Source organism: Branchiostoma belcheri, unplaced genomic scaffold (genome assembly GCF_001625305.1).
Source record: "Branchiostoma belcheri isolate BF01 breed outbred unplaced genomic scaffold, Haploidv18h27 scaffold5, whole genome shotgun sequence".
Lineage (NCBI taxonomy): Eukaryota > Metazoa > Chordata > Leptocardii > Amphioxiformes > Branchiostomatidae > Branchiostoma > Branchiostoma belcheri.
In genome coordinates this window covers 2,740,088-2,757,678 of record NW_017804131.1, presented here as the reverse complement: position 1 = coordinate 2,757,678, position 17,591 = coordinate 2,740,088, and the positions used below count along the sequence as shown (strand labels likewise).

At 40.2% G+C, this 17,591-nt stretch overlaps 1 protein-coding gene across 1 annotated transcript in view; it reads right to left on the bottom strand.

Annotated features, from left to right (window-relative positions):
- Positions 1-17,591, bottom strand: part of LOC109479649 (arginine-glutamic acid dipeptide repeats protein-like) — a 90,027-nt gene that overhangs the window by 68,526 nt on the left and 3,910 nt on the right. Inside the window, 2 exon segments of the mRNA XM_019781635.1 lie at positions 3,268-3,502; positions 3,760-4,012. Coding sequence (XP_019637194.1) covers positions 3,268-3,430 — 163 coding nt within the window. The 5' untranslated portion in view covers positions 3,431-3,502; positions 3,760-4,012.

Genomic DNA, 17,591 nt, shown 5'->3' with positions numbered 1-17,591 from the left:
CTTTGTTTGGATGGGAGGGCTGTGGGCAGGGTGTGGGGAGTGATCCTATAGTTTGATCTTGTTAGTAATGACTTCTGTCATGCTAATGTTCCAAGGTCAGACCTTGACTCTGGGGTCTAGCAGGTGTGGGGTGAGAAAGACAGATGCAGACAAAGAGACATTCAAATGGGGGTCAAACATTAACACTCAGAAGGGGATTAATGTTTTCCTAATCTTCTTTTAATTCTTGTAGGAAATATAAGAAATTTTCTTGCCATGACCACAGGACATTAGTGGTACATCTTCAAAGACATTCCAGGCCACTTTTTGTCAGCCATCTCTTCCTACCTCGAGGCAAGAATGGCAGGAAATGTCACTCCTTTTATCAGGCTCGGGCTACACTGAAGGTGAAAATGGTCTATTATTTGCCTCCAGCCAAGATAAAGGATTTTCTTTGTCTCGCTTCACCTTAAGGTTAAGACATCCTGTTGTGATTAAAGTCTTAAGGTTCCTAGATGTTGACTAGGTGTTCTGGAAGCATCAAGCAGAAACATATCCTGGGGGGATGCAGTATGTAAATGACTGTTGAAATGATTTTAGGAGAGGAATACAAGGCTTACAGCAAATCTATCATTTTGTATAAATGAATTATTGACAAGAAAGCTGGTAAATGTCACATTGTCTCATGTAACTACAGATGCATTTTTTGGAGAACAATTCTCAATCTAAACGAACTTTTCCATTTTCCCCAAACTGCCGAACTCCCTAGACAATTCAGAGCAATAAAACTTAAAAGCTATTTCGGGTGAATAGCCCTCTCTCCTGCTATTACTATGTTCATTGCTATCTAACCATCAGCAATCGTAACTTACCCAAGTACTGGTACTTGTAAGTCAGTGTGCTAAAGGTTAGCTTAGTCACCACATTCTTGTGCCATTTCCTGCAACAGTGGTTAGATTAGAACTCATTTTCCATGACTTGAAATAACCTTTGTAACCTGAATACTTGTCTTGCTGTATCCAGGCTGGTTGTCCAACCTTCCCAGCTGTTACTGCTGGTGTAATTCCCTGGCCACCCATTCATTTGACTAGAGAGGTTCTCTGTAATTTCCTCATATACACCACAGTGCCACTGCCAAGGTCACGGGGCTTTGCTCCTGTAAGACTCAATATGCTAAACTGTAAGATACACGGATAGGCTTTTTCTGCAACCCTGATAAAAGCTCAAATGCAGCCTGCACTACACTAGGAGGAATTGTGAGGCACCTTCTCAGTGTTTGGCAACCGCATATTCACTGTCCCTATGGGAGCTGCAGTTACATACAGAGCACTTTGTTTATATCCATAACATGGGACCACCACTTTACAATGATATCATTCTTGCCAAGTATCAGTGTGGTAAAAGTCACTCAGTGGCTATGAAAAAGGGCAAATGAAAAACATTGCCTGGTGAGCTGCAACAAGACAACAGAGACTTGGCAGCTAAAAACAGGTTTGGTCACCAGGCTATGAAAACCAACCAAATCAAAAATTTTACAGTGTCCATGAAACATCTAAAGTGGCAGACAATATCTGTAATGGTCTCGCTTTACAGCATTTGGTTTTTCCAAGAAAATTTCTTTGTTCGCCCAATTGCATTTATTCATGCAATTGCGTGCTGCCTGTGATGTTAGTGAAACGCTGCCCTTTCTTTGAGTAGTTAGGCAGAACGCTTGATTGATCTGGAATGAAAGGATATGCACAAGAAACTACAATCAAAGGACGGGATTTGAAAGCATTTTCATGAGTGACAAGTAGAGAATGAAACAAGGCACAGGAGATAGGCAACATTGGAAATGAAAACAATAGAAATATGCCAGACATGTTGATAAGTCTATTCCCTTTCAACAAAAGCAAACTGCTGTTGGAAAGAAATAGTTTCTTGGAATTACTACATAGTACATTCAATGATTTGATCATTTGTTTGGAAAGGTGGTAATCATGAACTAAAAATGGTGTCCAAACAAAATAACTGTAGGTCTTTTAACATGTATACACAAATGGATAGCTGATAATGTGAAAATTGATACCTAAGAGGTGTGGCTGAATGAGTGTTATCTTCATCAATCTTTTACACTGAGTGGAGAAGATAATAGAAGAAGTACTTTTCAGAAAATCCTTCCAAAGGCCAGGACACATACATTTAAAAAGGCAGTAAAGGCTCTTTGTGTTTCCAACAGAAAAATCACTGTTAGTCCTCACTCACAGGCCTTTCAAAGTTTGGTAACAACAGTTAACTGAATTACCTTGGCCTTTCAAACACAACACATTCTAACAGTATGAGTTTTGGCAGGATATGCCTTGTTTTGCGGCCACTCCACTTTGTGGGTGTAAGGTTACTGGTGGGGATCACAGACTAATGTCAGCACTCTCACAGATACTTGTCAGACACTGGGCTGCGAAACAGAGATTTACATAAACAAACCCAAACATAGACATAATACTTTTTTCACAGTACACATCAACATGATACTCGGATTACAGCGTGGTCTATTGTACGTAATTAGGTACAAAATGACACTGTGTAGTCATTTCTGAACAGGATAGTAACAAAATGTGCCAAACGGGTCCTTTTTGTACCCAGCAGACATAAGTAACTCCCCCCACCCTTGCCATGTCTGGTATGTAGTGTACATCCCCTATACAAAGTTATACCAAGCAGAACAACCCTAGCCTCTAATGACCTTTGCACTCTGCGTTTGACTCCCAGTGTCAATTCTAATGATCTAGAAAGCCAGTGGAAAATCAAATTACGCCCTCAGCTCAGTGCTTTGTAGCTGCAGACTGCCTTCCCATTTGAACTCAGGCTTTCGATCTCGGAGCATAAACCCTTCTGCAAAAATTTATAACTCATAACCACCACATCAAGAGGTCGGCATGTGCACTGATGTTAACACCTCAAAGACAGCACTGCGTATATGATCATGATCCTACATGTAGAATGTATGATGATGATAATGTACACAGTAGGCAACAAATTTGTTTCTTGCCATACCGGGACATACTTCATGGAAACAATTTGCACAGGTTATCATTACAAATAGCAGTTAGACTATATAAAGGATGTGATATGCATTTGGTAACTCCTTGATTGATGTGTAATTAGGTGAAAACAAACAACTGAATACATCAGGAGTCAAATTCCTCTTAAATCACCCCCCAGTTTCCCATGAAGTAATGCTGATAATCCAGCTTGAAATGTCTATGGAGGGATGACTGACAAGTCAGGTGTACTAATTACATGACTTACCTCCCACTTTATAGCTGACACCTCCGACAGTCCAGGATGTTATTTCCGGCTGGTTTCGCAACCGTCTCTTGGGTTTCTCCTCCCTGGTTTCCTCAATGGAGTAGCGTTTTCTCCTTGTTGTTTCACGTGGCTCCATCTCTTGTTTATTGCCTTCCTCTCCCATACTTTATCGTGCTCACTCCCGCTTTCCTTCAGATTATTCCCTCGTGAGTAGGCGCACCGGTTAGATCATTTTCTGCTGCAAACGGATGAGTATTTCTGAGAAAACTGGCACCAATTCCTTGCCTTGTTGCAGGGACCTGGCCCTGTCCCTCATTCCATGATTATAGCTGTCCTTTTCAGTTACCGCAGGTCAGGCCAGCACACTGTTGGACTGTCAATGAGGAAGAAATCTGGCCTCTCTCTTATCTCGTATAAAGCTTGGCTTTCTCATGCAATGATGTCAGCCGCAGTTAAGGGGAGTATGTCGAGTAACAAGTATTTAGTACGCACCGATTTTCAGGCAGTCCAGAGTGAGTCAGGGCTGTTTTGACTTCCTCCTCTGCCAGTGTAACAGGCAACAACCAGTCACGCTGCTTGTTCTGGCAGTTTTATAGCAACAACAGAGGGTATCTGGGACCCATTTCAGTAGGTGCGTGCCCCAGAACAGATCCCTGTATCAAATAGATTGTCCACTGTAATGGTCTCTCTTTCTGCCTGGTCTGTGTCAGTTGTCTGGCAGCTCAGATTGAAGAGAAGCTCCACCCTGAAAAACAAATAGGAACAAAAGGGTTTAGGGATTTCATGTAAATGGTACAGTAGCTTTAGTTTAAGAGATATATTCTATAAAGATGATAAGGCTGATCGGTAATTATAAACTACCCAAGCCGCCTGACTCTGGTAGGCTAAAGAATCTCTCCAAGCTTTGTTTTCACAACACACATGCCACATGTACGCACACCCTTCCCAGCTTACATCAACTACGCCATATTTCGCGTCACTAACACCCTTTTTCTGCAAGAGAAACATGGCTGAATGCTTTGGTAAACTTGAGGAAACCAAAACAACAGTGCAGTAATCCTTCCTTCCCCGGGTGATCACCTCCGATAAACTCTCCTACCTTTAATTTCTGTCCAACCTGATGATCAATATCAGTGGTGTACGCACAGCCACGTCACGGGACACTCATCCGTTACTGAGTTAGTGAGCACTTACGCTACATACGTGAATAATCCAAAAATGACCCGAATAACATGGGAAGCACTGTGACCCTTTAACTGCCCAAATCTTGGCCATTGACAACAATACCTTCTGAACACCACCCAAGCTACCTGTATCCTAAGTAATGATCACTGCAACCAGCCCACAAAGGAGAAGCTGAAACAAGGGATTAGGTTGGCATAATCTCTGATCACGAAGAGTATTAGGTAGCAGACTGAACAAACAAACATAAAGCCAACACACCCAAGCATATAACCTTCAGCTGCAGCAACCTGGAGAAAGAGACAGTGTTTGATGCACAAACAACCAGTATTTACTGGTGCCGCAACACCTTTGGTTCCCATGCACGAACCAACAACACAGCCTACCTACAGGATGTCTTACGGTTAACCAACTGTAGCTAAATTATGGCAAGGCAAAGAGATTACCGGTACTACACGTACCACCAGGAATTCTTCTGATGTGGACTCAACACAGTCCGAGGCTTAGCACTGGAGATGATACTTACAGCAATGTTTAATTCATCCCAGTCATTGCGATCATTAATTATGGCACGTCTTTGTTACAGACAGAACATTGGACATGAGCATGCAGGGCAGCTGTGAGACAGAGACGTGGGTAACCTTTGAGGAACAGAGATGTTTCACAGCTGGCAAGGCTCCATGCATTCCCTGGTAGCTCACATAACCTTCCCTCCCTAATCAATGTGTATCTCCAGCCTCCCAACTAAATATCTAATGCTGTATCACATTACATGCATACCAAGACCCTCCTGGTTGTTCAGCGCACTTGTCACACGCTTCGATCGCCCCAACAATCTGCCCTGCACTTTGCAACACCCGTTGCACTTTGCTGGGTTACAGGCGATGCTGATCGCATGTGGCATTCTTTCGCCTGCTGTTTCCCACGAACAATCAAGCAGATCATGCTCCAGTAAAGAGCCTTAACCCCAGGGCCCGGCGCAAACAGTTCCACGCCACGCCAACCGTAACTACCAACACTGCCACCGAACAAAGCCTCCTCCCTTCTCAGGAAATTTGCAAAACCAGACAATAATTCATGATATTATCTATCTCACCCCTGGGATCATTTCATCAGTTAAATCCATTCCCTGAAACAAAATTCTCTCTTTTCCAACTCTACTTAAGCACAGGGACTACAGCACTGTCCCCAAGAGAGTAATTACTACTACTGTAACAACAAACCTAACACAATATTCAAGGCACAGTACTATGTAAGTTTACAAGACAGTTTAAACTGCTTGATAGGCAAATTGATGGATTATTTGGGTACTTAACTGTACCATACTCCCAATGTCCCTTGTTTAATATGTTCAACCATAGCCATCGGATATCCATATTCAACATTCACTGCCTATAAGTGCATCGGCAATATAACTAATAAAGAAGTCATCCAAAAAATTAATGCAAGCCCATTCTTTCTCACTTGACATATAAAGAGGGGACTCCATCAGCATATTAACATAATCATTATTCAAAGAACCCGGCAAGGGGTGACAGCCTAGCATATACAGCTGTACAGAAGTCATAGAAAATCTATAAACCCCCATGATTTTCTAGCTTATAGTGACACATTATAAATGGCTTCTATGCAAGTCCATCCCTGTGCATTATATGCATTATCTGTTATATTGGGAATCTAATCTGATCTGGAATGCCTAACATGTACAGCATCACAGATCAGTTAGGCAGGTCATGTTATCTCTCACTCATAAACAAAGCAATTTGACTAATCATATTGAGAGTCACATCATAATTTTTGCAGTGTTATGAATGCATTTTAGGCTATTGAACTTGAAGTTGAAGTGGATGGCAGTCAGAAGACAAAATCTGACATTCATCTTCATTCTAAACTTATCACATGTTCACTTTCCCATGATTCAAATCAACTGTAGTCAATAAACCAATCACTATAGATTAGGTAAAGCATGTATAGCAGAATTTCACTTTAAAAAATGCTTTTCATATACATACATGAATAAGCCATATACATGTATTCATCTTAAGAACAGACCACTGTGATGTCATTTTAAGACGACTTCTGACCTGAATGGAAAGATGGGTTTCCAAAAGGGAAAATAGAGGTCAGAGTTCAAGAGATGAGGCTACACAATAAACTAAACTACATTACCTGGTAGTTAATAAACTAGATAAAAAGATAGCGTAATGGTCTAGACTCAATTTACTACATTCCCTGGGCTTGGGCTTCACCATTTTCATTCAATCATTACCTATTTCAGGTCTGTAACAAAATCTCTCCAATTCCAGATCAGAGTATTAGTATTTTCATAGGCACATGTCTAAGTTCTCTCTCTCTCTACCATGTCTGAGGTCCACTTTCACCCTTGCTTCAACTTTAAGATTTTCTTTAGTTACAAACCTCCTATCAATCACTGATAAAACACTGACTTGCTTAATCCTAGATGAAAGATTGCTTAAGTCCTTTTGCTAAGGTGTTTTCCATGTACGTCAACATCTAACAAACATAAAAGACACATCAAACAGTCCCCAGTCACACCTGAAACCCATTTCTTCCCTGGCTCCATTCCAAGAGTGTTTATTCCTAAACTATGGTTACCAACCTCTGAATGATGACCCACTAAAACATCAACATGCTTCTTGAGCCTCTACACAACAAAGACATTCCTTCCATGAAGAAAAATTGCTGCCCTTATCACCATGAGTGGGGTAGTAACTAAGGCATTTGCTGAGAGAGTGCCCAAAATGATTGATTCTGGCAATGGTTACTAGGAAACCCTTCAGTGATGAAGACATACGACCTATCAGTTATTTGCCAGGAGATAAGAATCACTCCATAGTGGCATGGCAAATGTTTATGCACTTAGCAGCACCCAATCTATATGTAGCTGGATATTATACATGTTCAAAATGACATTTTAATAGAATTCCTTCAAATAATCATAGCAACAGAAATATTAAGTATCAGAGGTTAATTGCAAAGCCTAATAGATACAACAATGTCTTCCATAGCTAAACTGGTTATTGCGACATTAGCTTGTTGCTAAATGTATCTTACACAAACCGGCACTAGCATACCAGCATTGCTTGACTTGATTAATGAAGTAAACTCATATTTTCACGTGTGACGGAACACTATGTTTTGTTGAAGAGTAATTAGAGCAGACAGCTATTACCTACATGTCTCCGGCTTTGTAGCAATGCCTCCTGATGTCCCTAGATACACACTACAGCAGCAGTTGAGTGCATATATTTATACATAGACCGGATTTCTACATAATTCCCACTTGTATCAAATAAAACTGAACAGACAAAGTGCTTGTTGTCAACTTCATTCATGCTTCAAGCCAGACGTCTCCCAATTTGGCAAAATGTCAGACAATGCCTATCTGATTATTGCTCAATGATCCAAAGGTCGCAGCAAGAGAGACAATACGCAAAAATCAATGGCAGCCTGGGTGACCGTAGACCCTGAAATATAAGTCTAGCTAACTGACCTTACCTTACATAAAGTTACAGTGATCACAGATGCAGCTGTCGTCTGGCAGACAATCTTATCACCAAGCTCCCATAAAACCATGAAGTACGTATTGACTTGTTTGGCAACAATTAGGAGCCCTATTATGTGCACTGTCAGTGTAGTGAAAGCATCTGCTACGCATTTACCTTGCCTCATGTCATTCCCTCCTCAAAGCGAGGTATGCTCCATCGCACATTATTGCCTGCAGTAAAAAACACACATAAAACCGTCCTGACATCCCTGTTATATCTCACTAACACCCTCTTCTACACTTACCGTTTTTCCGTGAAGCCAAACAAAAAGGTAACCCCACGCCGACCATGTGGCTCTGACGGTATTCAAAACCAACCCCCATAATCCCAGCGGCATCTTCTGGATACAGACATCCCGTTATGGTCCAAAGGATGCTTAGATAGCGTCGTCAGAACCATTACACTAATCCTTCATGATACTGGGAAGTAGCAGTTGCCTCCGGTCTACAGAACAAGCACTAAAAGATCATCATGTGGAACTTTAACATTGACCTACCTCCCGCACTGCCTTGTTGGGAGAGATTACAGTTCCGAGGAATATTAAGACTTGCACCAAATGCCATTTGGCATGGAGAAATGTCATTCCGTGTTGACCCCCTTATCTCTGTGCTGAAATGACATGCAACAACCCATCCACCATCACAACCGATTACAGCCAAGGCTGCGTCTTATCTGCCTTTGAAATATTAATAAGCAAATAATGTAGTTTGAGCACCCCTGTAATCTGGTTTGTGTGTTATCATATTAGGGATTGTTTCAAAACTGCAGACATAAAACTTCCCTTGTATCTGATACAAATTACCCTCGCTTTAATGCTTTTTCACACAGATATGACTGTGAAAATGTTATCCTACGTGACTGTTTGAGTATAAATTGATGCGAGGATTGAAGATAGCGTGCATTTTGTCACAGCTCCTATATAACCAGTAAGACAATGACAAATCATCCCAGTGATGTTGTACATCATCAGTTGTGTCATGATTTATGCTGCATGTGCCACTTAGAACATTTTCACCCCACCTGAAGTACCAATGGCTTATGTGACAACATTGATTCCAGCTGGGAAGCTGCCATTCTCTACATTCTCTGGGGCCCTTTCTATAATTCAATCTATGTGTACGGATTGATAGCCACAAACTACAATTCGATCAGACACAAGAGCTAGAGTTTCCACTATTCCGAAGTGCACTTCACAAGAATTTGATGACTAAATCATGGTCCTATACATCACCCAACGATCAATGGATTCTATTGGATGTAACGTAATTTGTATTCTCATCTGATAAAGTCCTGTACACTTTGTCAATTTCTTTTCTTTTCCTTCTTACTTTCCGATATGCTCCTCATTGTATTCTGCTGTTTTAATGGCATGTCTTCACTATGAGTGGCATTTATATAGTATGACTGACAAAAAGGTTGAGAATTAATAGGTTTCTTCCTGTTTAAGATTGCATGAGGTGGTTTTCAGAAAGCTATGGGAGGGACGAGACCAGGTATTTTTGTTATACAGCTGTGATTCCCTTATTATGACATAAGCCACCTGAATGAGTGAATCACAATAAACTTTCACACAAATTGACAAGTTATCTCTGTTCCAGTGAACTTATCAATCTGCATGTTTTTCAATTTAATCTACATTTCTAAACTTGAATTCAAGTTGACAATAAAATTTCTAAACCAGGCAAATTTACATTTCCATTGCCAATATAATTGTATAAATTGCAAAGTCTTTTATCTTGCATTGGACTCAAGCTGAGCTGTGCATAATGATGTATGACTTGAGTAGGCAGGAACATTAGTTGATAATAACCTGCGAATTATGGATTAAGACGAACCCCAAGAGAGCTATGTAAAATGCACCTTCACTGAATATTCATGTTTTCATTATTCCATAAGTCACAGATATGGTTAGAAATCAGTGTATGAATCATATCATTATCACTAAGTTGACTGTGAATGTTCTGATTCAATTAGACTGAATAAGGACAAAGTGGGTAAACCAAGAATCACTTTGGAAGGGTGAAGATAAAAAATAATTGCCACAAATGTATCTTGTATTTATTTCTACAATTCACTTGAAATTTGTATTCTTCTCACTTCTACTTCGTCATTTATCCAATTCTTCCATTTCTACATAATGTCTAACCCTTGTAAGGACATACCTGCCCCCCTGACCTTGTGTTTGAAAAGTAACCATTACATGTATATCATGCAAATCACTCTGGGCTGGGGACGCCATAAATAAAATTACAACTGTCATCAGATAAATCTTGTTATCAATCATCCATCTCTGGGCCCACCCCCAGAAGAACAAAGCAGCTCTATCGGATTCGTGGAAAGGAGCTACATTATCCTCCGTTAGCATTGCGTTTCCAGCAAGTATCATGACAATACTCTACTAATGCAAGGTTGCCTAAATAGTCAGGATGGCTTTTATACACAGTGAATTCCCAGATGGACTTTTACATAACAGCTCACACATGATATGGGAAATTGTATAACATCAGCCTCAGGTATGGTGGGAGTGGGACATGTCTTGTCTGCTATCAGGGGATATGTCTGTTCATCATGTATACACCCTGGGTTAGGAGCATGTGAATATAAGTTAGAGTTTCAGCCAATGTGATTACAATGCAAACAGGGCAGAACCAAACAAATACTATAGACTTCATCACGACATAACTGATAACTGTCCAGATCCCATTTTTAGTATTTTACAATTCCAGCTTAATACATCTCAATGTTATTATTGTCATATTCTTTCAATCATACCACTAAAAGCCATAATCAAATTGACTGCTCCCTGGGAATTTCAGTATATCCTCTCAGTTACAAATACCAAGGACAAACAGGTGTAGGCTACCTTAACATTGTAACCTAAGCAAACATAGCAGCTACTGAACACCGAAGCAATTATCAAGTAAAAGCCTCCACCATAATGCTTAAGCCTGCCTTTGACATGCATTAGTAACCCTAACTTTGCACAAATGCTTTCTAAGCAGCCCAGTTACAAGATCCTTAGCTACATTACTGCACAGGTTGTTAAGAGAGTGCGCTCACCTTTTATCCTCAGCAGGTGTGAAAATAAACTTTACCTACCAGACCAAACATTGACATTAGGACCTTCCCTCCTGTTGACACATCCAACATAGGGGGGTCCTGACACACGGCCTGAATAAAAACACCGCAGCAGAGTTTTCTACGCTACCCTGCCAATTTCAACAGGATTAAAGGGACAACTAGAGAGAAAGGGCAGTCTTGTCCTGCCACTTTCTGTATTTGTAGTTTATTCTAAGCTCAGTAACAGCATGAAAGAAGAGTGAGTTAAAAGACATACTGTAGCCTTTAACACTACATTCATACTAGACAGATGTGATAAGTTCACATTTGGACAAGGACCAACCATAACAAAGTAAATATAACTTGAACCGTGCTTGGTTTATTGGAACATTTAAAGGCATTCATACGTGATTAAATTCTGACAGGGCCGAGTTTTAAATCCTAAGTTAGGTTAAACTATTTTGACAACATATCTAAAGTCTGTTCCATGTCTCTGTGATTGTTAAGAACAGGTGTGGTCCCACAGGACCAGGGTTCATGACTGATGAATTGTGCAGATCAAATACCTACTGTTGTCTGAGTCTTCTGGCTGATAGACTTGACTTGAGACTTGAGAGGGAACAGTCACCATGTCTAGAACTACCAGCTGCCAAGGTTGAACTACATCTTAATTCAACAATTCGGTAGTTCAATCTCAACTGACATCAACATATACGTCAGCCTCTTTGTAGAATATTACCACACATCACACACATTAAAGGATCTAAATTTAACAACAGAAATTGACGCACTCTGCTTATCACCCAATTTCAAGGATGTCAACGTCACTTCACAGGATGTTACCATAGAACATGAGGGTGCATGAGATGAATCCTGGTCTTTTAAAACCTTTCCTTGATCTACTTGAGATTTCAGAAGATGGATGTGGACGTCAGAACTGAGCGATTCACGTTGCACAGCCTGTATGTGCGTCATCCCTGCTACCTAGCAAAGTAAATTATCGTCATCACCACAAATAACAGGTTATCATTTTCGGTTGACCTGGTGATTCTGAAAGAGCCCTATTTTACAGAGGGTTTTACAAAAGGGCTAATTGTTATTAATCAATCAAAACGTTATAAGATAGGTCAAAACACATGTTGGACACTTTTACTTACGGTACTTCAACTTTCCAACAGTGAGTTATTTGTCAAAAATCCTGGGGTGACCGCAAGTGTGATTTCTGAAGGAGGAACTGAAGTCTTATGTCAGGGGTCAGGAAGTATTACTCATTTCTTCTGCACTGCAGAAACCAGACTACAGATCCTGATACTGGGACAGATCACTATATACACAGATTGGAGGCTTGGCAAACATTTTCTAAGGGGAAAACCATTGCTGATTGGTGGGCAGGTATGGTAGCAATGCATAACTGCAAACATAATGTATTAGGCTAGTTGTTTAGCTTCTGTATCTGCAGCAACAGAAAGCCTTGTTGCATGTCTTGCATCTCAGCTCTTGTTGTTAGCATTGTTGATCATTGGAAGAATAAATCTGGACTGAAAAAGTCATTGTTCTTCACATTCTTAACTTTCACACATAGTTCCTCTCAACATTTCTCCCTGATAACATAATACCCTGACAAAAATTGGCTCCCCTTCAAAATGACCCATGTAACAAAACTACCCTCTCACTTGAATTGGTCCCAAATTGCCGGCAAATTGATAACAGGCCAGGGATTTAAAATAGAGGTAGTGGGGAACTGGCAAGTTAACACACTAACACCTTGAGTCTTGACACTGGGCCCAAGGGTTGACATATGTTTTCTACAAAGCTCTGAGTCTAAGTTGGGGTTTGAGTTAACTGATAATTACTTGCAGTAGAACACATCAAAGGCATATCTTTAAATTCGCCTTGTCAGAGATCAATGTTAGGGACTAAACACCAGGTCTGACACACATGTAACACCTGGAGTTCTGTAAGAATAACCCATGTTTATCTGGTATTACACACTACACTGGGCATGGTAGCGGCCCTTTCTTGTGTGATTTACATTGCTGCAAGGCACCATTATATGATGCTGCATCTTAATACATCAAATAACAGATAACAGGAAAGACCGACAGAAATCACCCCCGGACATTTCAACATGTAAAATTACATTTAAAAATACTTAAAAGGAAAATTATACACAGGAGGAAGAGTATCTTTCAGACAAACAGCTTGGCACTTGCTTGACCTTCAGCCTGCTATGGTAGTCATTTGGCATCACATTTCTATTGGTTATGGATGGCAGCAGGGAGAAGATTAAAAGATAGTTAGTAATGCCTTAGAAAGTACTATTCACTGTAACAACCCAATTCAATTTGTATATGCAATGTTCCATTAAAAATATCAATGCATGCACACACAACTATATCCAGAGAAAAACAAGAACCTATTAATCTCATGCATCTACACTGCCTGTTTTCATATCCTGTATTACAACTGACAAATAACCTCCGCAGTGAATTTATCCCTGTATAAACATAAAACAACGTACAGCCACCTATTAATACCCTCCTAATACCACACGCTATAACCGTAAACCTCAGAGTGCAGCTTTACTGCTTGGTGTCAATTGATATACATCTTTACGTTCTGTATCATCTAGTGATGACTACAAAGTCAACATGCGTCAGCGGCCATAATCATTCTCTCTTCTGATCGCTTCCACAATGATTCAATCAATGATCTGTTTTAATAATAGAGCAGGAAGGCGAGTATCGTTATTAATGAGTCTATTTTCTAAAAGGTAGAGGGCAAAAGGGCCGCGAACAGCCACAATGTGGTCAGGGATCCGTGCATGAGAGCGTCAGTGAATACTCAATCGCGAGACCTTCTGGAAAATGGATTTATATCGAGAGTCTTCAAATATTGACAGATTCAGTTCAGCGTAGTGTGAAAAATTGCCACCCAGAGAGGAATTTTTATCTGAGAGCAGTTCCGGCGAACTTGCAAATTCACATTTTTCAGTTATTTAGGCAGGGCTGTTCATTTGTAGCATGCTCGGGGCAGATTTGGCTGGGGGTTTTTTTTCTTACATGAAACATGAGACCTACAACCAGACACTGATGAAAGGAAAAGAAACGTATTATTGGATACGGTCAATAATAAAAAATTTCAAAATTACTGTTTTTACTTTTAAATATGATTGATATCAAAATTACAGTATTCACTTTTCATTTCATTTCAGGGCAAAGCTGGTACCACACATATCTGCTTCACATTAAACTGAAACATTGTAATGTTTTACCAAAGACAGCTGTTAACTGACCCAAAATCCTTTTCCGACAAGGTGCATAACATACCATGTTACAGCACATTCACCTAACATTGTTAACAATGGACCATCTCAGGCGTGACTACACATTGTTACATACAATTTATTACAAAAAGCTTGTCGTACCTCGAGGCTAGGAGGTCAATACCAGTGAAAAGGAAGACAATCGTTATTGACCCATATGCAAATTGATGTGTACCAGTGGCAGCTGGTATCAGCAATTCCTCACACTGTGCTCTGTCACAAGGTACGCCGACTCTGTCATCATGTACATTTCACGGTGACGTGTACAAACCTGAAAGTGTCAGCAAAATCATGTGCCATAAAAAACCTTTCCTGTGCTGAAGGGAAAATGAGGAACAGGAAAACTCGGTACATTTGAGAAGAAGCACTGTGAGAATTTGTTGACTTCCCATTTCATCTGACCTTGTATAGCCCGGGGCTTCGTGCAAGTGGATCCTGGATTACCAGACATGAAACGTGACTTATAGGGGCTAACCTTGTTGAAATGTAGTATGCATCAAAAGTCTGTTTGAGAAATAATGTGTTACATATCTAGGGCACAACTGACTTCCACTATTCACACCACCATTGCTTATCTCTTTCAATAATCATTTGTAATCGAGCAATCTCATCAAATTCTCCAAACACAACAAAAAACTTGATGAGTCTTGTGTGGCAAAAAGTCATTAGTTCAGGAGGTACCATCCATTTTCTGGGTTAATCATCTGCTTATCTCTCACACATAGCTCCCCAACCTGCTTTAGCACATGATTTGTTACACTAAAACCAAATAGATTATTTGTTACCAAATATAGGAGGGCACATGCCAGATAATCTTTGCACACTAATACCCAAGCAAAGACACATCCATACACATGTATTACTGTAAGTTTGTGACATTTTCTGGTTTAGTTTCTGTGACCACCCCCCCCCCATCTTGTTGTGTATGCCATGATCAACAATGAATCATCCCTGTTGTCCACTGTTGTCTCTGGAAAGACCATACCAGCCTGGAAACAACATCTCCAAGCAGATGTATGAGCCATCATTGGTGCTTCATCATGCATGTTTTATGCTTGTTTTCCAGGCTCTTCATACTACCAATATTCTCGAGGAACATGTTGTCACACTAAAAAAAGAATACAGTCCTGAATATCGCAGAAACATTCATGGGATTGAGACAGATTAAACATCTGCTTGGAAATTTTATCTACTGACTGGTTAGGTCTGAGAAATACTCACAACCACAGCCAAATTCCACAGACATACGTAAGGATACCACGACATCCAACACTTTTGTCATGTTTGTTTAAGTCTGGCAAAAACAAAACCATGCATCACGACTCACCTAACAGGAACTTCCTTCTTACACAGCATGTAACAAAAGAGACCAGTTGGTTGAAGACACAACCATGTATTCAACTACACAACACCCCCTATTATTCAACTCAAGCACCTCTTTACCCATAACAATGACGGCAGAGATCACAAATTACCACTATTGTTTATCAGCGTAATTAGAGAGTCTGGGCAGGGCCAATGTGGTTATCTCACGGAAAAAACAAAAAATCCTTTACTATGCTATCTCTTTATCACATCCTTTTATACAATAATAAATGAACTATGTTTTACCTTCTACAGTTAAATTGTTACAAGAAGAACTTTACAACCAAGAGGGAACACTTTATTGATTCCTGTTCCAACCTTCCTTTGTTCGGATTGCTTCCTACTCGTTATATTAACGACTCAAACTAACTACACAACATTCACCCTTTCATGGGCACAGTAATCTAACCTTTCTCACTCTAACCGCCTGAGTTCCCTCGACAAACCCACAAAACGGCACAGAAATAACTCAAGCACACTCATATAACTCTTGACACAGCCGCACAGAGCACGACCATGAAGAATTGCCTAGCAGCAGTGCAACCTGAAGAACCATTCTTCCTAAGGATGTCCTTTATTCAGCAGCATACCCAGGCAATCACTGGTCCATAACACATGGCACTCACTCCATATTCTAGTCAATAACTCCACTTGTCAAGACTCCTCAAGTGGCATTAAGAAATATTAAAGCAGTAAACCATGCCCCTATATCATTCCATGTTGGGGGGAAGATATAAAGTATACAGACACGGAGATATTGTTGATCTGCAGAAGTCACACATGATAATCAATGTCTGCTTCAATTTGCTTTACATCAATCAATGGTTCGGCAGAGAAGATTACATATGCATCCAGTTTTGGCACATTTCCAGCACAACCACAGTATAAAGAACTTTATCAACACAGCTAGGGGTGATAATACCAAACAGATTTTGTACTTGAATGAACATATCTATGCTACTCCTTGTACAGTACTTTGCATTTAATTAGGGACAGACCACATTACATTATGGGGGAAGGAGAAGATGCTATAACATCCTCACTAAAAGACAGTATCTTACTGTTGTTAAACAAAAGGTCAAATGGCATCTTTTTGACTCATATTCCTCCCGTACCTACCTGTCTAAGTCAATACTGATTTGTCCCTTGTCTGACTCCTCACCTTGCTGCTGAAGAGGCTGTGCTTGAGGGCCTAATCCTGCAGGAGTTGGAAGCTCCCCTGCTTACAGTAACACCCAGGGTTTGAGGCATGTTTATATTACAGTGCCAGAGTACACACACAGTTTGGCAGGTATACATACAAGATTGCAGATTAGGTCTCTTGATTTATCACCCAGGTGATAAGAGGTGGGGGCACTGTTTATGCTGAACAGGAGTCAATTGCATCCAAAAGCTCCCTAAAAACTGGTTGAGTCAAGCTGTTGATGTCCCGCTATACTCAATTCTTCATAAGATTTGTATAAACGAAGGTTACTGGTAGACCTATCAATCAACAAAGGCTTCCACTTGCACAAAGTCATCCATACTATACATTATTACAAGAAAGGGTGTCAAATTTAGTTATTTTGGATCAGTTAATTTCACTCCTAGATCAACCTCTTTTTTTAAAATCCTAATCAGCCTTGAATGTGAGACTGTGTCATTTTGGCATACAAACCACCGAACAACATGGAATCTAGCAATACAGCTTCTTTTCTCTAATAATACCTACTTCCAGATACTAGTACATTTTGTGTATCAACTTAGTCAAGTTTCTCTCATAACTGTATTGCTAATACCATTATTTTGCTAAAGAAGTCCATACACAATGAGCTGCTAATTAA